Below are 27,506 nucleotides of genomic sequence, written 5' to 3' on the forward strand. Positions count from 1 at the left end.
TATCCTGCACAAGGAAAAACGGAAGACTAAGAACAGGTTTCTCCTCTTTTCCAGTCCATTCCTGACTTTTATTATTTGCAATTACAGTCCTGAATGTAAGAACCTACTGTAAACCTAGACATGAATGATAGAAATAATCTGAAGATAGCCTTGCCAACACTGTTTTTTAGTTTTCAGTATTTTCTCCTTAATTGCCCGAGGATTTTTTCCTATTTCAGCAGGGGAAGGGCTGTGGGGTCGGAACTGATACAGTGGGCGGGGCTTAAAGGGGTTTTCCAGGCAAAACTGATGGATGAGCTACCCACAGAGAGTACTACCAGCAACTTTTTATGGGTCTGAACCAGTGCTTATTCCCACCACACTTTCTAGTAGGTCGATCAGCTTTACCTCAGAAAGACTCCAAGTTCAAGTTAACTGCTACTCTCCAAACTTTGTATTTATTGGCAAACTCACCACTATAGCTTTTCACAAGGTAGTGCTTATAATGTCAGCCTTATAATGAGGCACAACGCTCATTTGACATGTCTTCCTTTGTGGTCACCAGTCAGGAAGCTACATGTGAGCTCTCTATATGGTTTTGTGTGTTCAACTTCCAGCTACATATTATTATTTGTGGCGGTGTATAGCTATAGTATAAACTGCACTGTATCTTTCCCATTACCATGTCCAGTTGCCTGTGTGCTTTCAGTATATGGAGTTGTATGTACCCAGCTATGGCGCCATTTATTACAGAAGTGCCTGATCCAAAGTACGCTCCGCTGGCCTGATATTCAGGCAGGTGCAGCATAGCACGGAGGAGATGGGGCCTCCTATCACTCCTAATCTATCAGGAATTACCCCGATGACAGACATAAATCATGGAAAAAATCTACACCAGCTCGGGGAGCTGGAGGCTTTCTGCTGCTTGCACTCCTAACCCCACCTGACCTGGAGACAAGAGCAGTGCTGTCTCTGGAAGGAAACGGACATGTTTTTGTAGTGCTGGATTACCCCTTTAAGACCAGCATGCAGGTACACAGATCCTGATAAATTATTGACAAATAGTTGACCTGTCAACATACACTGTGGTGTCCCATTGTTAAGTGCCTTGGGCACCTGTCGTAAAGTTTCCTCAGTTTCAGTCGTAATGAAGGTAGTATTCTCTAGTTTCACCACTAGGTGTCAGTGTTATTTCTAAACCTTATTATTTCATTGCACAGCTGAAATTAGCAAAGGGTTACTGTTATTGTTGTACCATGTGTTCTGATGATCTTTCTTCTTCTACCTATCCCTGTTCTCTACACACACAGCCCCTGGGGAAGTAGCTAGTTATCCCCCTGTGGAGGAAGTCAGTTCAGATAGTGTTTAGTGAGTTGGTTAAAGTGACTGTACCACCAGGCCCAGGCAGAAGCACTGGAGGCGGGCCGACTCACCCTTAGTGGGAGGAAACCCCAGCCCCTCTATGATAGGGTTCCATTGATTCTAATGGAGTCACGTCATGGAGGGGCTGGGGTTTCTTCCCACTAAGGGTGGGTCGGCCCGCCTCCAGTGCTTCAGGCTGGGCCTGGTGGTACAGTCACTTTAAGACACATGTATGCAAAAGCAACCAGAGACACTCCTACTATATCTATCATGCAGTACACTACAAACACTACAAAGGGAGAAAAGTGAGGGATCATCATAGCCCACGTTGTGAACCAATCTAAAAGGTGCAGGGCAGTATCCTGATACACAAGAAGAACTAGCCTGGATAGAACAAAGCTACCAAAAGGTCTACGTATAGTATCTCACAGTGCAAGTAACCGGGAAGGCTGGAAGCTTAGTTTCTCCCGTATGACCACGGCTGGGGCTTGTGTCACCCTAGGAGGACACTGCAGGGCAGAAGGTGGTCGGACTATAGTCTAAACATGGGTACAAGTATTTGCCACTTCCTTGACAAACTCCTCTCCTCTATGCTGCTCTACTCTACTCAAAACTCTTCAAGCTGCATGGGTGACGGCGGCCATAGAACTGTATGGGTGACACGATGGGTGACGGCGGCCATAGAACTGCATGGGTGACATGATGGGTGACGGCGGCTATAAAACTGCATGGGTGACACAATGGGTGACAGCGGCCATAGAACTGCATGGGTGACACGATGGGTGACGGCGGCCATAGAACTTCATGGGTGACACGATGGGTGACGGCGGCCATAGAACTGCATGGGTGACACGATGGGTGACGGCGGCCATAGAACTGCATGGGTGACACGATGGGTGACGGCGGCCATAGAACTGCATGGGTGACACGATGGGGGACGGCGGCCATAGAACTGCATGGGTGACACGATGGGGGACGGCGGCCATAGAACTGCATGGGTGACACAACGGGTGACAGCCATAGAACTGCATGGGTGACACGACGGGTGACGGCGGCCATAGAACTGCATGGGTGACACGATGGGTGACGGCGGCCATAGAACTGCATGGGTGACACGATGGGGGACGGCGGCCATAGAACTGCATGGGTGACACGATGGGGGACGGCGGCCATAGAGCTGAATGGGTGACACGATGGGGGACGGCGGCCATAGAACTGCATGGGTGACACGATGGGGGACGGCGGCCATAGAACTGCATGGGTGACATGATGGGGGACGGCGGCCATAGAACTGCATGGGTGACACGATGGGGGACGGCGGCCATAGAACTGCATGGGTGACACGATGGGGGACGGCGGCCATAGAACTGCATGGGTGACACGATGGGGGACGGCGGCCATAGAACTGCATGGGTGACACGATGGGGGACGGCGGCCATAGAACTGCATGGGTGACACGATGGGGGACGGCGGCCATAGAACTGCATGGGTGACACGATGGGGGACGGCGGCCATAGAACTGCATGGGTGACATGATGGGGGACGGCGGCCATAGAACTGCATGGGTGACATGATGGGGGACGGCGGCCATAGAACTGCATGGGTGACACGATGGGGGACGGCGGCCATAGAACTGCATGGGTGACACGGTGGGTGACGGCGGCCATAGAACTGCATGGGTGACACGGTGGGTGACGGCGGACATAGAACTGCATGGGTGACATGATGGGTGACGGCGGCCATAGAACTGCATGGGTGACATGATGGGTGACAGGGGCCATAGAACTGCATGGGTGACACGATGGGTGACAGGGGCCATAGAACTGCATGGGTCACACGATGGGGGACGGCGGCCATAGAACTGCATGGGTCACACGATGGGGGACGGCGGCCATAGAACTGCATGGGTGACACGATGGGGGACGGCGGCCATAGAACTGCATGGGTGACACGATGGGGGACGGCGGCCATAGAACTGCATGGGTGACACGATGGGTGACGGCGGCTATAGAACCGTATGGGTGACACGATGGGGGACGGTGGCCATAGAACCGCATGGGTGACATGATGGGTGATGGCGGCCATACAACTGCATGGGTGACACGATGGGTGACGGCGGCCATAGAACTGCATGGGTGACATGATGGGTGATGGCGGCCATACAACTGCATGGGTGACACGATGGGTGACGGCGGCCATAGAACTGCATGGGTGACATGATGGGGGACGGCGGCCATAGAACCGCATGGGTGACATGATGGGTGATGGCGGCCATAGAACTGCATGGGTGACACGATGGGGGACGGCGGCCATAGAACTGCATGGGTGACACGATGGGGGACGGCGGCCATAGAACTGCATGGGTGACACGATGGGGGACGGCGGCCATAGAACTGCATGGGTGACACGATGGGGGACGGCGGCCATAGAACTGCATGGGTGACACGATGGGGGACGGCGGCCATAGAACTGCATGGGTGACATGATGGGTGACGGCGGCCATACAACTGCATGGGTGACACGATGGGTGACGGCGGCCATACAACTGCATGGGTGACACGATGGGGGACGGCGGCCATGATGTCCCCGGATCCATCCAAATATAATAGTTTTTATGTTCCAGCTCGCAGCACATGATGGAATATTCTGCAGCTTTGGGTCTATTAGAAAGTTTATTAATACAGATCTAATTCCTTGGTCAAAAAGAGGGACATGGGGACCTGAGTGAAAAGTAGGGACTGTCCCTCCAATACAGGGACACCTGGGAGCTCAGATTACTGTTGGGCTGATGAATTTATAACTTTATCCTCCACAGAGAAGAGGAGGAGGAGGAGGAAGAGGAGGATGAGCACTAGGACAGGGAGCAGACCTGATGGCTGAAGCCGGAGGAGGTCAGAGCGGAGGTGACAGGAGGAGGGGAAGGAAAGAGGAGGAGAGCAAGGAGGATCCGGGGGGCGTGGTGAGGATCCGGGGGGCGTGGTGAGGATCCGGGGGGCGTGGTGAGGATCCGGGGGGCGGGGCCGGGGCGGGATCGGTGTGCAGGAATGTGTGCACAGGGCTGAGCGGACACACACCCGCACCACCCTGCGCTCCGGCTGAATGAAGCAGTGACCCCCCGGCCGGTGCCGCTCCATCCCGGCCAGCAGCCGCCCCCCGGGCCCCTCCGCCGCCGTCTCAGTCGCCTATTAAGGGATTTATCCGGCAGCCGTCACCGTCCTCCTCAGCAATGGGGCTGCAGCCCTTGGAGTTCAGTGAGTGTTACCTGGACAGTCCGTGGCTCCGGGAGAGGATCCGCGCACATGAGCTCGAGCTGGACAGAACCAACAAGTTCATCAAGGACCTGGTGAAGGATGGCAAGAACCTGATAGCGGCCACTAAGAGTAAGTGCGAGCGCCAGGGGGCGCTGCAGCTGCTGACGGGGCTTTATGTAACACAGGGGCAGACTACAGCCTGCTGGGACACTCACTCAGGTGGCATCTATGCTGTCATACAGTGCCCAACCATACTGTGCCCCTATATACTGTGCCCACCCATACTGTGCCCCTATATACTGTCATACAGTGCCCACCCATACTGTGCCCCTATATACTGTGCCCACCCATACTGTGCCCCTATATACTGTGCCCACCCATACTGTGCCCCTATATACTGTGCCCACCCATACTGTGCCCCTATATACTGTGCCCACCCATACTGTGCCCCTATATACTGTGCCCACCCATACTGTGCCCCTATATACTGTGCCCACCCATACTGTGCCCCTATATACTGTGCCCACCCATACTGTGCCCCTATATACTGTGCCCACCCATACTGTGCCCCTATATACTGTGCCCACCCATACTGTGCCCCTATATACTGTGCCCACCCATACTGTGCCCCTATATACTGTGCCCACCCATACTGTGCCCCTATATACTGTGCCCACCCATACTGTGCCCCTATATACTGTGCCCACCCATACTGTGCCCCTATATACTGTGCCCACCCATACTGTGCCCCTATATACTGTGCCCCTCCATACTGTCATACAGTGCCCAACCATACTGTGCCCCTCCATACTGTCATACAGTGCCCAACCATACTGTGCCCCTCCATACTGTCATACAGTGCCCAACCATACTGTGCCCCTCCATACTGTCATACAGTGCCCAACCATACTGTGCCCCTCCATACTGTCATACAGTGCCCAACCATACTGTGCCCCTCCATACTGTCATACAGTGCCCAACCATACTGTGCCCCTCCATACTGTCATACAGTGCCCAACCATACTGTGCCCCTATATACTGTCATACTGTGCCCCTCCATACTGTCATACTGTGCCCCTATATACTGTGCCCACCCATACTGTCATACTGTGCCCCTATATACTGTGCCCACCCATACTGTCATACAGTGCCCCTATATACTGTGCCCCTATGTACTGTGCCCACCCATACTGTGCCCCTCCATGCTGTCATACAGTGCCCACCCATACTGTCATACAGTGCCCACCCATACTGTGCCCCTCCATACTGTCATACAGTGCCCACCCATACTGTGCCCACCCATACTGTCATACAGTGCCCCTATGTACAGTGCCCACCCATACTGTCATACAGTGCCCACCCATACTGTCATACAGTGCCCACCCATACAGTGCCCCTCCATACTGTCATACAGTGCCCACCCATACTGTCATACAGTGCCCCTATATACTGTGCCCAGCCATACTGTGCCCCCATGTACTGTGCCCACCCATACTGTGCCCCTCCATGCTGTCATACAGTGCCCACCCATACTGTGCCCCTCCATACTGTCATACAGTGCCCACCCATACTGTCATACAGTGCCCACCCATACAGTGCCCCTCCATACTGTCATACAGTGCCCACCCATACTGTCATACAGTGCCCCTATATACTGTGCCCAGCCATACTGTGCCCCCCATGTACTGTGCCCACCCATACTGTGCCCCTCCATGCTGTCATACAGTGCCCACCCATACTGTGCCCCTCCATACTGTCATACAGTGCCCACCCATACTGTGCCCCTCCATGCTGTCATACAGTGCCCACCCATACTGTGCCCCTCCATACTGTCATACAGTGCCCACCCATACTGTCATACAGTGCCCACCCATACTGTGCCCCTATGTACTGTGCCCACCCATACTGTCATACAGTGCCCACCCATACAGTGCCCCTATGTACTGTGCCCACCCATACTGTCATACAGTGCCCACCCATACAGTGCCCCTCCATACTGTCATACTGTGCCCACCCATACTGTGCCCCTCCATACTGTCATACAGTGCCCACCCATACAGTGCCCCTATGTACTGTGCCCACCCATACTGTGCCCCTCCATACTGTCATACAGTGCCCACCCATACAGTGCCCCTATATACTGTGCCCACCCATACAGTGCCCACCTATACTGTGCCCCTATATACTGTGCCCACCCATACAGTGCTCCTATATACTGTGCCCACCCATACAGTGCTCCTATATACTGTGCCCACCCATACAGTGCCCCTATGTACTGTGTCCACCCATACAGTGCCCCTCTATTCTGTCATACTGTGCCCACCCATACAGTGCCCCTATATACTGTGCCCACCCATACAGTGCCCCTATATACTGTGCCCACCCATACAGTGCCCCTATATACTGTGCCCACCCATACAGTGCCCCTATATACTGTGCCCACCCATACAGTGCCCCTATATACTGTGCCCACCCATACAGTGCCCCTATATACTGTGCCCACCCATACAGTGCCCCTATATACTGTGCCCACCCATACAGTGCCCCTATATACTGTGCCCACCCATATATACCCCTATATATAGTGCCCATCGGTACTGTGCCCCTCCATACTGTGCCCACCCATACAGTGCTCCTATATAATGTGCCCACCCATACATACCTCTATGTACTGTGCCCACCCGTACGGTGCCCCTTTATACTCTGCCCACCCATACTGTGCCCCTATATACTGTGCCCACCCGTACGGTGCCCCTTTATACTCTGCCCACCCATACATACCCCTATATACAGTGCCCCACCATACTGTGCCTATTCTTACTGTGCCCTTTACCCTCGTTTTCATTGGGGCACATTTACTGATCCGGCAATAGACATGAGAAGGTAACCCTCCAACAGGTGCACGACAGTGTACATCCCTGTACATACAGAGTGTAGAGAGTACAGGATATATACAAGGTGTAGAGAGTACAGGATATATACAAGGTGTAGAGAGTACAGTGTATATATATACAAGGTGTAGAGAGTACAGTGTATATATACAAGGTGTAGAGAGTACAGTGTATATATACAAGGTGTAGAGAGTACAGGATATATACAAGGTGTAGAGAGTACAGTGTATATATATATATATATATACAAGGTGTAGAGAGTACAGTGTATATATACAAGGTGTAGAGAGTACAGTATATATATATATATATATATATATATATATATATATATACAAGGTGTAGAGAGTACAGTGTATATATACAAGGTGTAGAGAGTACAGTGTATATATACAAGGTGTAGAGAGTTCAGGATATATATACAAGGTGTAGAGAGTACAGTGTATATATACAAGGTGTAGAGAGTACAGTGTATACATACAAGGTGTAGAGAGTACAGTGTATACATACAAGGTGTAGAGAGTACAGGATATATACAAGGTGTAGAGAGTACAGGATATATACAAGGTGTAGAGAGTACAGTGTGTATATACAAGGTGTAGAGAGTATACTGTGTATATACAAGGTGTAGAGAGTATACTGTGTATATACAAGGTGTAGAGAGTACAGGATATATACAAGGTGTAGAGAGTATACTGTGTATATACAAGGTGTAGAGAGTATACTGTGTATATACAAGGTGTAGAGAGTATACTGTGTATATACAAGGTGTAGAGAGTATACTGTGTATATACAAGGTGTAGAGAGTATACTGTGTATATACAAGGTGTAGAGAGTATACTGTGTATATACAAGGTGTAGAGAGTACAGTGTGTATATACAAGGTGTAGAGAGTACAGTGTATATATACAAGGTGTAGAGAGTACAGTGTGTATATACAAGGTGTAGAGAGTATACTGCTCATGTGTCCTGCAAAAAAACCTGTACATCTGTGAAATAGCGAATCTAGTTATTACTATGTTCAGTTTACAGCCCTGATACATGGTGTATATGCAGGTACTGTACACTGAGCCCTGATACATGGTGTATATGCAGGTATTGTACACTGAGCCCTGGTACATGGTGTATATGCAGGTACTGTACACTGAGCCCTGATACATGGTGTATATGCAGGTACTGTACACTGAGCCCTGATACATGGTGTATATGCAGGTACTGTACACTGAGCCCTGATACATGGTGTATATGCAGGTACTGTACACTGAGCCCTGATACATGGTGTATATGCAGGTACTGTACACTGGGGACTGATACATGGTGTATATGCAGGTACTGTACACTGAGCCCTGATACATGGTGTATATGCAGGTACTGTACACTGAGCCCTGATACATGGTGTATATGCAGGTACTGTACACTGAGCCCTGATACATGGTGTATATGCAGGTACTGTACACTGAGCCCTGATACATGGTGTATATGCAGGTACTGTACACTGAGCCCTGATACATGGTGTATATGCAGGTACTGTACACTGAGCCCTGATACATGGTGTATATGCAGGTACTGTACACTGAGCCCTGATACATGGTGTATATGCAGCTACTGTACACTGAGCCCCGATACATGGTGTATATGCAGGTACTGTACACTGAGCCCTGATACATGGTGTATATGCAGGTACTGTACACTGGGGACTGATACATGGTGTATATGCAGGTACTGTACACTGGGGACTGATACATGGTGTATATGCAGGTACTGTACACTGAGCCCTGATACATGGTGTATATGCAGGTATTGTACACTGGGGACTGATACATGGTGTATATGCAGGTACTGTACACTGAGCCCTGATACATGGTGTATATGCAGGTACTGTACACTGAGCCCTGATACATGGTATATATGCAGGTACTGTACACTGAGCCCTGATACATGGTGTATATGCAGGTACTGTACACTGAGCCCTGATACATGGTGTATATGCAGGTACTGTACACTGGGGACAGCCCTCATACATGGTGGATATGGGGTCTCGTCACATGGATATGGCCAGCTGGCGTACTATATCATAATGGTGGAGGTTCCTCTGTTATTCCTCCTGGAAATGTATAAAGAGGTGGATACCTGAATGTTCTTACCCTTGTGGGGGGATTCATCCAGGCTGGCAGACCTGTACACACTCTCAGGGTCCTTTTACACAGACAGATTTATCTGACAGATTATTAAAGCCAAAGCCAGGAATGGACGTGAGAAGAAGAGAAATCTCAGTCTTTCCTTTATGACCTGTTCCCTGTTTATAGTCTGTTTCTGGCTTTGGCTTCAAAAATCTGTCAGATAATCAGACATGGAGTAGATTTCTGCCTGTAAGTCATGATAAAGCAGACATGGGAGGAGGCCATCCCCTGCCCGCTTTTTAGGTGAGCCGGATGTATGCCAGGGAAAAGGTTTTCCATGGTGTACACCAGCCGTATCCCCCGCTAGCCTCAAGGGCTTAAACCCTGGAGCAGGCCTATATCATGGCACAGGGGCCCGTGGGCAGGCCTATATCGTGGCACAGGGGCCCGCGGGCAGGCCTATATCGTGGCACAGGGGCCCGCGGGCAGGCCTATATCATGGCACAGGGGCCCACGGGCAGGCCTATATCGTGGCACAGGGGCCCGCGGGCAGGCCTATATCGTGGCACAGGGGCCCGCGGGCAGGCCTATATCGTGGCACAGGGGCCCGCAAGCAGGCCTATATCGTGGCACAGGGGCCCGCGGGCAGGCCTATATCGTGGCACAGGGGCCCGCAAGCAGGCCTATATCGTGGCACAGGGGCCCGCGGGCAGGCCTATATCGTGGCACAGGGGCCCGCGGGCAGGCCTATATCGTGGCACAGGGGCCCGCGGGCAGGCCTATATCGTGGCACAGGGGCCCGCAAGCAGGCCTATATCGTGGCACAGGGGCCCGCGGGCAGGCCTATATCGTGGCACAGGGGCCCGCAAGCAGGCCTATATTGTGGCACAGGGGCCCGCGGGCAGGCCTATATCGTGGCACAGGGGCCCGCGGGCAGGCCTATATCGTGGCACAGGGGCCCGCGGGCAGGCCTATATCGTGGCACAGGGGCCCGCGGGCAGGCTGATATCTTGGTATAAATCTACACCTGCTGGCGTGCGCCTCGCATCCCTTTAGGTCCACTTTTGCTTGTTCGATATTGTTGTGTTTATATTGTAAATCCTTTTATTGATCGACCGCCACAACCAATGAGAGCGCAGTAAATAGCCGCAGTAAATAGCCGTTCCCCTGCCCACTAATATGAGGCTGTGCTGTTTATTTCTGTGCTGCTGTGGAAACTGCTTTATATGATCTCCAGATGTGGCGGTAGAATCCTCCCCGGGTTCTCAGTGTTTGCATGCCGCAAGTCTATAAAGATAATCATCAAGTCTTACGACGGACGTTCACGGTCAGTACTTCCTGCAGAACGTCCTGTGATGGACAGATAAAGCCGGGATCTCCCCACTGGTGTGGGGGGAATCCCTCCGGGGGGATCCTACTGATACTAGACAGGTCTGCTCAGCAGTCACATATTGTATTGTGTGTACAGTCTGATCACCTGTATCACCCGCTCACATATCCAGGGTCCATTCTAGGGATGTTTTATCTTGTTTCCAGTTTGCATTTTATCCAGTGACCTACAGTAATTTGATTAAAGGGGTACTCTGGCGAAAATCTTTTTCTTTCAAATCAGCTGGTTTCAGAAAGTTATATAGATTTGTAATTTACTTCTATATCTCCAGTCTTCCAGTACTTATCAGATGCTGTATGTCCCGAGCAAGTTGTGTATTCTCTGCAGTCTGACACAGTGCTCTCTGCTGCCACCTCTGTCCATGTCAGGAACTGTCCAGAGCAGCAGCAAATCCCAATAGAAAACCTCTCCTGCTCTAAACAGTTCCTGACATGGACAGAGGTGGCAGCAGAGAGCACTGTGTCAGACTGGAAAGAATACAGGACATACAGCAGCTGATAAGTACTCAAAGACTGAAGATTTTAAAATAGAAGTAAGATACAAATCTATATAACTTTCTGGCAGCAGTTGATTTGAAAGAAAATAAATTTAGCTGGAACACCCCTTTAAATCCTACTTTTGGGTCTGGAGAAGTCACGCATTTATCCCAGTGAGCTGCTTACTGAGTCCATGTGATAGATGCATTCTATATAGTGTAAGAAATGTTATAACCAGTGAGATCTGGCATCTATGGCGCCAGTACTCTGACGCTCTTGGTTTTCTCCAAGCTATGACATGCTGTGTATCCATATAACGTATAGTCCCAGACCACCGAGGCCGCTCATCGGCCACATCATCGGGGGGGGGGGATTGTTCGGGCAGCTAGTATCATAGGGAAAAGCTTGGACTGAGAACTGAAACACTTAGAGAATCTGCATATATTTATATCGGAGCTATGGAAGATTTGCCGAGTCTTAGTGTTAATCCTGATGGATCCTGAAATGGTTTGCAATCTGCACAGACAAGAGCGATCTTGCCAGGAAGAGTTGTGTATTAGAGCTGCTGGGTTCTTGTGTTTGTATGATGAATGCCCAATTCAGAACCCCTCCTCCTCCTTCATATTCTGAACATGACTACACCAGTGCCGTCTCAGCTGCGCCCGTTCAGCACCACTGTACCAGTCAGGGATGACGATGCCGCCAATATAATTATTATCATTATTATCGGTATGTGTAGTGTTGGGGAAAAAAATTTGACTAGTTTGCTTTGATTTGATCCTCGCTTTTCACAGACATGACGGATGTGACATTCGTGTCGTGTTGTGTGTGTGTGTGTGTGTGTGTGTGAACACAGATCCCATAAACTTCTATTGGCCAATCTGTGCTGCGATCACGTCCTATGTCCTATTTTTCCCAGCATGGATTGTCTGAATACACTGGGGGTCCTGTGTCCTGTCTAGTTGACTGTAGTGCTGACGTGCTTTTCAGCCATAAACTGAATAGAGAAGCAGACTACCTGTCCTACCATTAAATGGAATGGCGGTTGGACACATGACGCTGTATGACGTTCACTGGTTATGTTCAGAATAGATGTTACTAGTGTTTTCCTGGCAGCCCCAGGGCCGTATTCAGCCTGTCCAGGCAGTGGGAGCCGAATGCTGAGCGTTCAGTTTGGCAGGTTCACCTATCACTAGTTGTTACCTATGTAATGGAGATCACTATTTACTGTTTTCACCCTTTTTCCCCCCATTGGATTTAGCTATAACTTTGTGCTGATATCCTACTTATCCTCCAATTATTTATCCCTGTGTAAATTTTTACATAAAGCCCGAAAACCACTTTAATAAACTGTATAGGAACAGATCCTTTAAAAATGCATTTTAAAGCGACTCCGTACCCACAATCTGCCCCCCCCCAAACCACTTGTACCTTCGGATAGCTGCTTTTATTCCATGATGTGTCCTGGGGTCCGTTTGGCAGGTAATGCAGTTAGTATCCTAAAAAACAACTTTTAAACTTGCAGCCCTGTGTCACTGCTGTGGCCTAGAGCGTCTGTGCCCTAGTCCTGCACACCCTCTCTGTCCCTCCTCCCCACCCTCCTCATCATTAGGAATGCCACTGCCAGGATTTATCCTGTTCCTCTGCAGTGAACATTGCACAGGTGCCTTAAAGATTCAGCACATGTTCCAGGCTGACACAGGTGATGAATAGGAGACAATCTGCTGGGGCATTCCTAATAATGAGGAGGGGGGGGGGAGAAGGGACGGAGAGGTTGTGGCAGCCTAATGCATACACATTCTAGGCCACGCCAGTTTGACACAGGGCTGCAAGTTTAAAAGTTGTTTTTTAGGAAAATAACTGCGTTACCTGCCGCCTATGTTCCCTCTAAGTATTAATGACATCTGTATTTCAGGCAAACATCATTTTTGGGTCAAACAATGGCCATTATTTCATAACGACGGCCACTGTTATAGAAATAACGGCCATTGTTTGACCCCCAAAATAATGAGCCTCCTAAAAAATGGACATCTTTTTTTAAGGAAATCTGTCACTAGGTATATATTGCCTGACAAGGGCAGCATAAACCTAGTGACAGAAATGCTGAACAGATCGGTGTATTACTTACATCATTCTGTTCAGCCGTTCTCCTAATATGCAGGAAAATAGGATTCTTTCCACACCCCTCCCCCCGCCCTCCAGCAGCTGAGTGACAGGTGACTGCCTATACACAGCATGGATAGAGAACTGCCAATCAGCAGCTAGTGGGTGGAGTTTTCTGTTTCTCATGAATATCCAGGACTACTGAGCTAATGGAGGAGAGGAGATCTCTGGATCAGCTGCACAGAACAGTGTTAGTGATCCATCATCCTGCTCAGCTTCTCTGCCACCCTGAGATAGGACGCCATAAACCTACAGAGTCTCTTTAAGTAATGTGAACATAGCCCAACTTATTTATGTGTACAGAATTTAATGGAAGTACAGTGGCCATTTATGGCCCGCTGTATATACTGTATGCTACTTGACTTTGCTAATATCACATTGTAGCCACCAAACACATTCAGATTGTTACTTAAGTGTCGAGCAGAAGTGCGCTGTACCTGCTGTGTGTGCACATAAGAGTCCGGGCAGAGCGAGGGGTTGATGCTTTGGGTCGTTCCCTGTGTAAAGTGTTCAGTATAACATAATATGACATCATTACCATTTCTTCTGACACATCATAGAGAAATTTCAGAAATGTTGATCAGTTAGCGATCTGCCAGGTTAAATGGGAGCTGGTATAGCTGATTGGTCAGGGTCTCTGCTGAGGCCCCCACTGGTCAGGAGAGTGTACCTGACATATAACAAACATGCTGCGAGGGACTGTCCGGGTTATCGCTGGATCGTCCGGGCAGTTCACAAATAGCGACAGTCTGCTGCCACCGTTCCTATTACACGGAGCGACCGCATATCGCTGCTATCGCCTTTGTTGATCTTTCAACGTACATGTCGGCTGATCGCTGTCTTCTATTACAAGAGACGATTATTGCCCGTAACGGCCAGTATCAGCCGAAAACGGCCAATAATTGCTTTGTGTAATAGGGCCTTTAGTGTTGGAGCCTTGATTTGTAGTTTTACAATAAGTGAGAGATACCTAGCGGGCGTATTTATAGCTTTGTATTTTATATAGATAAAATATCACTTATCCCCTGCTGATGTAACATTATTTATTGATAATGACTGTGCCCATTTAAGTAAAATAAAAATCTTGTACTCAGTTACTCACCCTCCTCAGCTCTCCATTGGCAACACTTTTCTGGTCCCCTGGCCCATAGTAATGACATTTTGTGTGTATATACTACTTTAGTAGAATGTTTATGGATTGTATAAAGTTTGTATCAGATCATTTTCACACGGTGCAAGAACAGCGGCCGTTGTTGCACTAATAACTGCATTGGTTGCAATGCATTATGGCTGGAAATAATTGACGTTTGCCTTGATTTCAGTGCAGCTTTCTTTGCTCTCCATTGCTGCCAGTCTTGTGTATATTAATCCCATAGTCATGTCCCTTTTGTCCCTGCACTTCTGTATATTTATCAATGGCCGCACAGCTATTTCTTATTTCCCTTAAAGGCCTATCTCATTTTCAGCATTATAGAGAGTCAGGAAATGACGTGTGCTTTATATTAGACGGCTTGTTTTATGTGTTTATTTTGCATCTATTTTATTATTATTATTATTATTATTATTATTATTATTATTATTATTATAATACTCTCACAAACCATGGTCAGATTGCACTTTGTGGCACACTTTGCATATAACCATAATATACTGTCTTTTCCCACAGCCTGTGGCCTAAAAACAAAACGCAGTTGGATGAGGAAATGTGAAACGACACCAAGTAATTCCTCTGATATGCAAAGTAACCTTCTTGCTGTCTGAGCCGCTCTATAGGAGGTAGCATCCCTCACAGACAATTCTTGGCTCTTCTAAAAGCCTAAGGGCCCTATTCCACAGTAACGATAATTGGCCGATTCGGACGATTATCGTTCTGTGAAATAGAGAGAACGATCAGCCGATTATCGTGTCATCGGCTGATCGTTCATTTAGGGCCAGACCTAAAAGCATCGTTCCCCCACCACGCATCCCTACGGTTGAATAGCAGTGCACGGCGGGCGACTGACGATTTGAGAAGCAGCAGCAGCATACATTACCTGTCAGGTCTTCTCCTCCGCTCCGTCCTCCTCCTCGGGTCCCGCGCGCTCTGGCTTCAGAATGGCCTGTCAGCTGATGAAGCGCTCAGCCAATCACAGGCCGGGACCCCCGCGGCCTGTGATTAGCTGAGTGACCTGTCAGCTAACAGGCCATTCTGAAGCCAGAGCGTGCGGGACCCGGGGAGGAGGAGGACGGAGCGGAGGAGAAGACCTGACAGGTAATGTATGATGCTGCAAGGACATCGGTAACTATTTCACTGCAGCCCTCGCTCAACGATAATCAGGCAGTGGAATAGGCCCAGTAAACGAGCGTCGATCTAGCAGATCGGCGCTCGTTTACATCGTTGATCGGGCCCTGCTCGGCCCGTGAAATAGTACCCTTAGGGTGTTATTACAGGGGCCAATGGGGGCCCGATAATAACTGTAAACAGGTGCCCATCTGCTAGATCGGCGCTCGTTTATTGGGCCTATTCCACTGCCTGATTATCGTTTAACAAGGGCTGCATGGACATCGTTACCGATGTCCTTGCTAAACTTTATACGTTACCTATCCAGGCTGCAGGGCTCCTCTTGCAGCCAGTGATTGGCTGAGCGGCCTGTCAGCTGTGACAGGCCGCTCTGAAAATGGAGCGCGCAGGACCCGGGGAGAAGATGACCGCAAGAAGAGCCCTGCAGCATGGATAGGTAATGTAAATCGTCAGCTGCCAGCCGTGCACCGCTATTACACGTAGCGATGCGCGGTCGGCTCCCAACAATTATAGGTTCAAACCTATATCAGCGATCAGACTGCCGCAACTTTAATGCTTTAATCCTGTTGGCCCATTCTGCTAATCTCTGCTTGCTTTCTGTGAATGTAATAGCACAGGCAGCGAGCGGGGGAATCAGGGGCAAGCGACCGACCCCCTCAATATAGTGCCGTGTCGGTGCTGGTCTTTAGAGCATAAGTTCGGATTTCACAGCCGAGTCCCTTCCAAAAGGGCAAATTACCCATGACAGAGATCTACCGTTGACATAAATGGTGACAGCGGAGCTTTTCCTGCACAGCGAGCGGCACACAGGTCTCATAGCTGACTATAGGGGACACGGTCAGTCCAGGGGCCTCCTGTAAAACGTTTCTGTACCTGTTTTCCCAGTTCAGATGAGATAGCGGCCCTCGTATTCATATAATGGAAACTACAGACGGGTTTGGATGAGAAGGTTTTGTGGATGTTTTATAGTTTGTGAACAATGAAGTGATCCTTTCCTTTCTCTTAGTTTATATCCTTGTTTTTTACCATCTCCTCTGTTTATGTAGTCTTAACCTCGTGGATCTTCAGACAAGATTGTCTACATTCTTCCGAAACATCGATAACAAGTCGCTTTTCTTGCCCACTCTTGTCTCGCTTTGCATTTTTCCCTTGAACATCTCGTTGTTGTTGTTGTTCTCAGTACGGAAACGTCAGAGTCTTGTGTGCATTGGATTACAATAGCTTTTTGAATAGATTGCTGTACCTTACTTTACAGCAGTCACTAGCACCAGGGGATCTGCAGCATTTCTGCACCAAGATCCTTAGCAGAAAATTTGCACCAAGTTCAGACTTATTGTAAGTTTTGTGTTTTAGGTTTTGGTGTTGATTAAGCAAATTTGTTAAAATGGTATTTCACTCAAACATATGTTGCTGCCCATGGTGAGACTAATAATTCCTTCCATACTTAATATCTATTCAGTCTCCTTCCCCCAGTTCTCAGCTGCTGCTTTCTGCTGAAGACACAAATATTTGTGTGTGAGCCTTTCTCTCTGTCGTCTCCTCCTCCTCCCCCTCCGTTCTGAGACGGCTGATGTAAACAGGTCCTGGGCAGGCTGTATCTGCAACATGGTTTATTCTGAGGTCAAGTTGCTGATGAACTCACTGTGATTAATCCTCCCAGCATTACAAAGAAGCTACAATGTTGCAGATACAGCCTGTCGGGGAGTTGTTTACATCAACCATCTCAGAAGGGAGGGGGGAGGAGTAGGGGGAGACTGAGAGAAAAGCTCACACACAGATTTTTATGTTTTAAGCTGAGAACTGGGGGAAGGAGACTGAATAGATAATAACAAGTATGGAAGGAATTGTTAGTCTCACCATGGGCAGTAACATATCAGAAGTTGTCTGAGTGGAGTTTGTAGAAATATATTTGGCAGCAGGGGCATGATGGGAGTTTTAGTTTTGCAAACAGCTGGAGGGCGGCCCATTTTTGTGCATCTGTTTGATCTGTTTTTCCATTATAAAAAAAATGATCAATTAAAAGATCAAAAAGCATCTTTTTTTTTTTTTTTAGCGTAAACAAAAATGTGGTCGACCAACTAATCCTTGCAGTTCCCGTAATCCGCCCCACAGGTCAGTCTCCACTTGTTTGCTGCCTGCAGCAGATATCCCGTCCCTCAGCATTTGTACTGTGTGTGAATATGGCCGTATAATTACGTCCGTGAATGAACCTTCTGTGTGAACTTTTTTCTATATAGGATAGTTAAATAGTCCAATACAGCTCGTAGGCCAGAGGCCTGTACCCTGCTGTTATATAGGAGAACACCCCAATTGGGGCATTGGCCGGAGGCTTCCTACTACCCTCATCTGGGCTATGATGATGCCGGATATGCTGGTATATGACATCTATGAGGACCCTGCTGGCTGCCTCCTCCAGATTGTGGGGGTTTCTTGTATATATAGATGCAGAATGTCTCCCCTGTATGGGAATGCTCAGGCAGGTCGGCAGGGTTTTCTCTGTAATTTCTAATGTAACCATGCGGCAGTAAAAACATGAGGGGGGATATGCTGGGTCTGTCTGCTTCCTATGATAGTGCGGTGATTCAGCCGCAGACTCGGTGGAGGTGAGTCACGGTGTACGGCCGGGAGTCACACTTATGTCATCCATTGCTCCGGGTTATGGCTGAGATCATCACTGCACATTCTTCAGTTTTCTTCAGGTTTTTCTTGTTAAAGGGAATAGAAACATAGAAGATTGTCGGCAGAAAAAGACCACTGGGTCCATCTAGTCGGCCCTTCTAGTATTTTCTTTCTTATTATCTTAGGATAGATGTATGTTTATCCCAGGCGTTTTTAAATTCTGTTATTGTAGATTTACCAACCACCTCTGCTGGAAGTTTGTTCCAAGTATCTACTACTCTTTAAATAAAATAAAATTTTCTCTCGTTGCTTCTGATCTTTCCCGTAAAATCTTGATCTTGACCGTAAAAATACAGAATACGTTGTAATCCGGCCCAGCAATGACGATCAGGGAATGGCCGCTCTCTGATGATGCAGGCTCCTGCAATGAGGCTCCCGTGTGGCTATTTAAAGGGGAACGATCAGCAGGTTAGACGAATCTAACCTGCTGATATGCACCTATTACACAGGAGACACAGAGGAGGAAGCTATGTATCTTATAGTATGTCTCTTACCTTCATCCTCTGTGCCGTTCCCATCCACTTTGTAGTTTGCTGCACGGCATGGTAATACCCTCATAGTGCTGATCCCACCCGCCCCTTTCCGGTGCTCGAAAGGGCCAGAAATTTTGTAACTAAAAAAAAATAAAAATCTCAAGTCTTTCAGTACTTATCAGCTGCTGTATGTCCTGCAGAAAGTGTTGTGTTCTCTCCAGTCTGACACAGTGATCTCTGCTGCCACCTCTGTCCAGGTCAGGAACTGCCCAGAGCAGGAGAGGTTTTCTATGGGGATTTGCTGCTGCTCTGGACAGTTCCTGACATGGACACAGGTGGCAGCAGAGAGCACTGTGTCAGACTGGAGAGAACACACCACTTCCTGCAGGACATACAGCAGCTGATAAGTACTGGAAAACTGGAGAGAACGCACCACTTCCCCAAGTCATTAATTAAAATAAGAAAAAACAAACAAAAAACACCCCCAAAGAATTCTAACCGTGTGACTGCGCCCCCCCCCCCTCCCCGCGCACGTCTCGTAGTATTACTATACATCGCACCACTGCTGTGTTTTCTCTACTTTATAAGTGTAACGGTCTTTGCACATATCAGTGGACGTTAGTGTCGTCTATACGGTGACATTACGGGAGATGTTAGAATCTTGTGGTGATATTAGGGAACCATCCCCTGTTATAGGGAAGTGCTGCTTTCTAGGTACGTTATACACAGTGTTCGCTTCCACATAGAGGGCGGCTCGCTACACCTGTGGTTTAGGATAAGGTTCTGATACAGGGATCCTGACAGTAGATCCGGTGACAGATCCACCTGATGCTGCCAGCTCAGCCCGGAAAGTTCCCTTCTAGGAAATCAGAGGTAACCTTAAAAACACGGCTTACTTGTCTAATAATAATAATAATAATAATAATATTAATTATTAATTGTCTATTAATAATATAGAGTAACTCCTTTAAAAGGATAGTTCACCAAAACAATCAGCTGCTGCCAAAGATTTGTGATTTACTTCTATTCAAAAATCTCCAGTCTTCCAGTACTTATCAGCTGCTGTATGTCATGATGTATGTAGTGTAGCACTAGGCACATCATTATGGGCTTTTTACATTAACAGACCGGTGCAGGGATGCCGTTGGTGTGGTCCTTCTTTTTTTTTTTTTTTTTTTTGAACCGCCACCGGGTTCCCGCACACAGCGCTGGTCTATTAATGAGCATCGGTCTGTCATTGGGGTGGGCCCGCCGGCCCCCGGTATGGTGATCTCCCCACTGTGACTAAACAAGTTTAAGGCATTTACCTTTTAACCCGCTGAGGAAACCGACATGTGACACGCTTGTTGGGACAGGGAGGCCTTTCACTTAACATCATTTATACTATGTCACAAAGGGGTTATACAGGATTCGAAAGTGAGAAACACATACAGCGCCACCCCTGTCCTCAGGTTGTGTGTGGTATCACATCTCGGCTACATTCACTTGGAACCAAGTTACACACCGCCCACAAACCGGGAACAGGAGTGGTGCTTTTTCTGGAAGATAAACAGCTATGTTTTTATCTTGGAAAATGGGAGGTAAGTGGCTGTTTTCACCCACTCCCTCTCCGCGCATTGCTGAAAAGTAGGGATGAGCTGTGCCGAGGATTAGGCCCGTATGAACCCTTTACCATTGGCAATTGAATCCCGTTCCATCAGGAAGGTGGGGACAGCCCGAGTCCCGCCTGGGAAAACAGGGATAAAGCGTTTGACCTAGAAATCCGGGTTTGCTGTTTTTTGCCCGCAGCATGGTGACGCATCGGCTGGGCTTGTCCTTACGCTGCCATTTTCTGCCTTTATGCTAACCACAAGCCTTAGGTCTGTATCCACCACAATCTGATGTCTGTGGCCTCATCCCAGGAAGGTTTGTTCCCGTCTCATCCTTTTATCTACCCCTACAAATAACACTTACTCACCGGGCAGAGGTCATGTGGGACCAAGATCAAATATCAGCTGTCGGCTATAACGCTTGTTCTACAGGTTTTTGTCTTTTTTTCTTTACCAGAGTTCCTCATTTTCTATGATTTGCTCCTGACACCTTCTCCTTGGTGTAATATATGGTAATAGTGATGGAAGCAGCTGTTTGTATTTTGTCTGCAAAAAATGGGATCCATTTCTGTGGGTGGGTGTTCCAGTGAGGAGGTGCGATAGCCGGTCAGCCAGACGGCTGGGGGTACAGCCAGACTCTGTCAGCCGGACGGCTGGGGGTACAGCCAGACTCTGTGTCAGCCGGACGGCTGGGGGTACAGCCAGACTCTGTCATTCATGAGCCTGGGATGATAGTGTGGACAATACTGAAAAGTTCTTTATAGAACAGGAAGTGACACTTTGGCCACTAAGCCTAGTAATAAGCTATGATATCAGGATTTTTTTATTTTTCCCCAGAAATGCATTTATATATAAAAAGTGATGAAAACAGTGCAACTTTTTCTCTTTAATATATGAACTTGCTCATGTACTTTGATTGGGAGATTAAGAAACGTCCAAGCCTGCAGTTTTCTTATCTTTCTTGCACATAGAATTGAGCCTGACAGAAGCCGGTTATCTGACTAACGTGTTTATCAGTCATTGACAGCTCTAACCAGTCTCCGCTCCATTTACCTTTGTTAACCTTTTTCCACTACACACTTTTTTTTTTGTAAATATGTCCCACAGTCTGTATCCGTTACATGTGAGTGTGCTGACACACCAGTTGTGCCTTAGGGCTAATGCACACGTCCCCAGAATTCTGTCCGTTCATGAACAGTGTTCTGAAGACTGGACCCCGGAGCTCCCAACTTCATGATAATTATGATGTCAGGAGCTCCGATACTGTTTGGAATTTCAGGCTAGTGTACTGACACAGCTGCGACTGTGTTCTCTTGGCTGTGTGCTGAGGGTTATCATCTTATTGAAAGGTGAACCTGCAGCCCTGTAAGAATATTAGGAGTGGGAGTTAATGCCTGGGGTCATATCAATGGTTTATACCTCCCTGGACTCCTATATACTTCTCTCCAGTGAGGAGAGCGTAAGTACACTAGGTGTGCCGCACTGTTTAAACACGGCTGAATGTCTCACCTTCAGAGCAATGTCAGCAGGTTTGCACTATTGTCCGGACCCGTCTTTACTGTGACTAGTCTTTTTTGACCTGTAACCTTCACCACTCTGTATTATTTAAGAGCTAGAGTTCCCTTTGGGGTGTGTTCACACATACATGATCTGCAGCAGATTTGATGGTGCAGATTTGAAGCTGCACAGTTGCTTTCTATCTGCAACTTTAAATCTGCACCTTCAAATCTGCTGCAGATCCTGTACGTGTGAGCGCAACCTAAGGGTGCCTTCACACGTACCGTATCGCTGCGTTTTTATCGCTGCGTTTTTGCTGCGTTTTTTACATGCACGTTTTGATTTTCATGTGAAAAATAAAAACTGGCATGTAAAAATCGCACCAAAAACGCAGCGTTAAAAATGCAGCGTTAGGGTATAAACCCACACACCATATACGCAGTGCATTTACGGCTGCGATACACAGCAAATACGCAGCAGATTAGATCTAAATAACTGAACACCGCATCAAATCTGCTGCGTATCTGCTGCGTATCTGCTGCGTATACAGTGTGTGGGTTTGTACCCTTAAAAATGCAGCGATACGGTACGTGTGAAGCTACCCTAAAGGACAAAACATGTCGCTTGAAAACCTTTTCAAACCGTTCGATAAATCCCAGAGATGTGTGAAGTATTGAGCAATAATGGCTGTGAGACGGACGTGGACGGCCGGATCTCATATTACACAGAACGATAATCGTTATTAGATCGTTATTACAATCGTTACTATGATCGTTTATTCCTTCTGATCCCAGCAAAACAATGAACAATGTGCAATTACACTGAACGATTAGGGAACAAATGTGGAATACAGCGAACGATTAATGATAATTTTAGGTTCAGATCTAAATCAACGACATACGAACGTTTTTTTTGGATCGTTGCCTGCAATTACACAGAACAATTATCGTTTAAATTCAAAAGATTTAACAATTTTTTTGTGCGATAATTGTCCCATGTAATAGGGCCCTTAGACAGGCTGTGACACAGTCTTCAAATGCACCAGATTTATCGCAGGGTATAATGCTGCGTTTACACGGAGCGAGAATTCGCCCAATCGTACGATTAACGATTTAGAAGTAACGTTTTTTTTTTTTTTTTATAACAATCAGCGTTTAAACGGAACGATATATCGTATGGGAAAAATCGTTTTGCGATCGCTTAAGCCTATCTCGCATATAGGTTAAATTGGTGAACGACTGTTTACACGGAACGATCTGCGAATTTTTTGCGAACGACGATTTAAGAACATGTTGTAAGATCAAAATGAACGATTTCTCGCTCATCATTTAATCGTTCGCTGCGTTTACACAGAACGATTATCGTTCGAATTTGATCGTTATTGTGCCAATTTGAACGATAATCGTTCCGTGTAAACGCAGCATCAGGCTTGTAGATAAATCTGGTGCATCTGAAGATTGTCTAATTTAAAGGGGTATTCTTACCCCAGCTAACATAGTAGGACTTGTCCAGTTAAATATTTTAGCGAATACATTAATTTAGCAAACTTTCCTCCTCCTTCTGAACTGCCGCTCTTTCCCTCTCATTGTTCACAGCTCATTGTGTATGTTACCGACCACCGCTCTGCTCTAAAAGCAGTGGTCTGGCTGGTGTGTGTGTGTGTGTGTGTGTGTGTGTGTGTGTGTGTATATAGCTATAATGTAGATGTATAAAATTAATTTATATACTTTAATATCAGACCACTGCTTTTAGAGCAGAGCGGTGGTCGGTAACATACACAACGAGCTGTTAGCAATGGGAGGGAAAGAGCGGCAGATCAGAAGGAGACAAGTTTGCTAAATGAATGTAACGGTGAGAAATCAGTGCTCCTTATAGTTTCATATTTACACAGTGTTATGAGTCCACAAGGTCGGTGCATAGGGTGGAGTCCTACAGACAACTCCACCCTGTAAGTATCCTCATCCTGCTTACATTGTTTTCACATTCAGATGCACGATAAGTCCTTATATACTAGGACTAGGTTATAAAGATGGTGGTAGTGGGATGTACACAATTTACAATACAATGGGGATGGTTGTATACTGTTTGCCTTGTATTTTATCTGCAGATTTACTGTTCTCCAAGGTTTATTTACTCGCTGCCCATAGATGATCTCAGTATAACACAGGGTTACCATAGTTATGGTGGAAAACATTTGGACTTAGGAGTCCAGTGGGTGGTCTTATTGGTGATTGACAGCCTGCCATGTATGAGCATGGATACAGACATATTACTTATGGAGTAGGACCACCCATTATTAAATGAATAATTATCTTCAGCGCCAACTTTGCTCTTTACATACCTGCTAATCTTAAAGGGGTTGTCCAGCGAAAATCTTTTTCTTTCAAATCAACTGGTGTCAGAAAGTTAAATAGATATATAATTTACTTATATTAAAATATCTCAAGTCTTCCAGTACTTATCAGCTGCTGTATGTCCTGCAGGAAGTGGTGTATTCTCTCCAGTCTGACACAGTGCTCTCTGCTGACATCTCTGGCCGAGACAGGAACTGTCCAGAGCAGGAGAGGTTTTCTATGGGGATTCATACAAAACAGAGACAGAGATGTCAGCAGAGAGCACTGTGTCAGACTGAAAATAAAACAACATTTCCTGCAGGTTATACAGCAGCTGATAAGTACTGGAAGACTTGAGAATTTTTAATAGAAGTGCATTATAAATCTATATGACTCTCTGACATCAGTTGATTTGAAAGAAAAAGATTTTCGCTGGGCAATCCCTTTAAGTCACAGTGTTATATATCCTTCTTTATTGAGAAACTACATAGAAAACTCTGATAGTAACCTGTGGACTTGGAAAACTTAGCATAGAACATGTTCATAGTGAGGGGATATCTCATTGTTTTAAAGGGAATGTTCTTTTACTGATTAAATACTAAAACTTGTTCTTTTATTCTAATCTGTTCATATTTTCTGACTGTAATTTGTTTTATTTCACTATTTGCACATTATTATGGGGGCGGCCATATTTCCTGGGCTGTTCTTAACAGCATTCAGTGACATGCTTTACAGCAAGACTCATGGACATAGACGACAATAGACAGACTCTGTCCCCTGAGATGAATGTGAGACATTACTGAGCACGCTCTGTGACCTGTGAAGAGGTCATTCCACAGGGAGCTGCTATTGTCTCCTCTATCTACTGGTGTCACATGATGCTGCAATGCTGGACAGATCACTTTACAAAGGGGGACAAAATGGAGTAGACTAAGCTGGCTAATGCAAAGCTCAAATCTGGGCTGAAGAAGCCGTCTCCAGATGTAATGGTGAAGTAAAGCATTATGTCTATAAGTCCTATTCTTATAGTATGTAAAGTATCTTCCCTACAGTCAGGCCATGGCTACACATACATATTACAGCAGGCAGCCATAAAGCATCACTCGTCTCTAGTACAGGAGCTGCTGTGTACATTGGCTGCAACCATATTGTCCGTCCAAATGAAGAATCGCATTCGGTTCCATTGAGGTGGTGCTTGATGTATGGAAGAGTACGATCCCTGCCATGTAAAATATGGTAAATCCCAGTGCTCGCATCCGGCTGATCTATATAATCAGGAGTCAGGAAACCGAGCACAATGGAGGGGGCGGTGGAAAATATCATGGCTTCCTACATCAGGGGGAAAGCTTCCATAGTGTGCCTGCAAATCCACAGACAATGCTTCAAGAAACACCAAACACACCGCACAGTCACATCGGGATTTGTTGACTCTTTGTGACAACTAATATAGGATCTGTCATCACCATTGACATGTTTGTTGTTCTGTTATTTCCTTGAAGTTTAAAGGGGTACTCCAGTGAAATTTTTTTTTCTTTTAAATCAACTGGTGTCAGTTGATTACTTTAATTTAAAAATCTCCAGTCTTCCAGTACTTATCAGCTGCTGGATGTCCTGCAGGAAGGGGTGTATTCTCCCCAGTCTGACACAGTGCTCTCTGCTGCCACCTCTGTCCATGTCAGGAACTGTCCAGAGCAGGAGAGGTTTTCTATGGGGATTTGCTGCTGTTCTGGACAGTTCCTGATATGGACAGAGGTGGCAGCAGAGAGCACCGTGTCAGACTGGAGAGAATACACCACTTCCTGCAGGACATACAGCAGCTGATAAGTACTGGAAGACTGAAGATTTCTATATAGAAGTAAATTACACATCTATATAACTTTCCAAAACCAGGGTGCAGTTTTTGTAATCCTAGCTTGTGTATATACACAGTGTTGGTACATCTACAGGGCTATGGTACTTTGTTCACCTTATGATCTACCGAATACATATAGTAAAGTGTCAGTGGAATGCAGAAGTCATTCCTTGCACAGTCTCTGTGGAACCCGATCATAGGTATGATTACCTATCTGGGGTCACTGCCTGCTGGCTGCTTGGTATGGAGACACGTCCAAGGCTTTGTTCACACTTACACTTACCTGTCTGTGCTTTGGAATCCTTCAAATTAACAGTGTACACTGGGAAATGGACCAAACTTGTGACTAGTAGTTTACATACAGTCCATAGAACGTCACCTTCCTCCATGTATGCTGAACATAATGTAAGTGTGAACATAGTCTTACACATTAGGGGTTTGTTCACACTAAGGAATTTCATGCGGAATCCGCGCTTAATTTTACATGTATTCCGCTTGTAATTCAGCCTGTAAAATATGTACAGACCAACGTCCCATTGTGTTTAATGAGATTTCCGCTCTGTTGTTCACATGGCATAATTTACGCACAGAATGTTCCACCGCAGATCTGCTTTCCACCCAAATAATTGACATGTCATTCCGCTAGAGAAATCCCATAGAAGTCTTGTGGCATTTTTTTTTTATTTTTTTTTTTAACTTGAACCTGAACAGATCTGCATCCGTGGCGCTGTCCTGATTTTGAATTAAAGGAGAAATCTGGCGAAATTTTTTATGAAAGTATTGTATTACCCCCCAAAAGTTATACAAATCACCTATATACACTTATTACTGGAAATACTTATAAACTGCTTTTTTCCCTGCACTTACTACTGCATCAAGGCTTCACTTGCTGGATAACATGGTGATGTCACTTCCTGGGTAACACGGCGATGTCACTTCCTGGAAAACACGGCGATGTCACTTCCTGGAAAACATGGTGATGTCACTTCCTGGATAACATGGTGATGTCACGACCAGACTCCCAGAGCTGTGCGGGCTGTGGCTGCTGGAGAGGATGATGGCAGGGGGACACTGAGGGACACGGGGCACTAGAGGGACACTGAGCATCCCCCTGCCATCATCCTCTCCAGCAGCCACAGCCCACACAGCTCTAGGAGTCGTTTTGAGACA

General features: G+C 47.0%; 1 protein-coding gene across 1 annotated transcript in view; it reads left to right on the forward strand.

Annotated features, from left to right (window-relative positions):
* The first annotated feature begins 4,369 nt into the window (after positions 1-4,369).
* Positions 4,370-27,506, forward strand: part of ARHGAP10 (Rho GTPase activating protein 10) — a 160,839-nt gene continuing 137,702 nt past the window's right edge. Inside the window, exon 1 of the mRNA XM_069978665.1 lies at positions 4,370-4,721. Coding sequence (XP_069834766.1) covers positions 4,568-4,721 — 154 coding nt within the window. The 5' untranslated portion in view covers positions 4,370-4,567. The remainder of the gene's footprint in view (positions 4,722-27,506) is intronic.

The sequence above is a fragment of the Dendropsophus ebraccatus genome, chromosome 7 (genome assembly GCF_027789765.1).
Source record: "Dendropsophus ebraccatus isolate aDenEbr1 chromosome 7, aDenEbr1.pat, whole genome shotgun sequence".
NCBI lineage: Eukaryota > Metazoa > Chordata > Amphibia > Anura > Hylidae > Dendropsophus > Dendropsophus ebraccatus.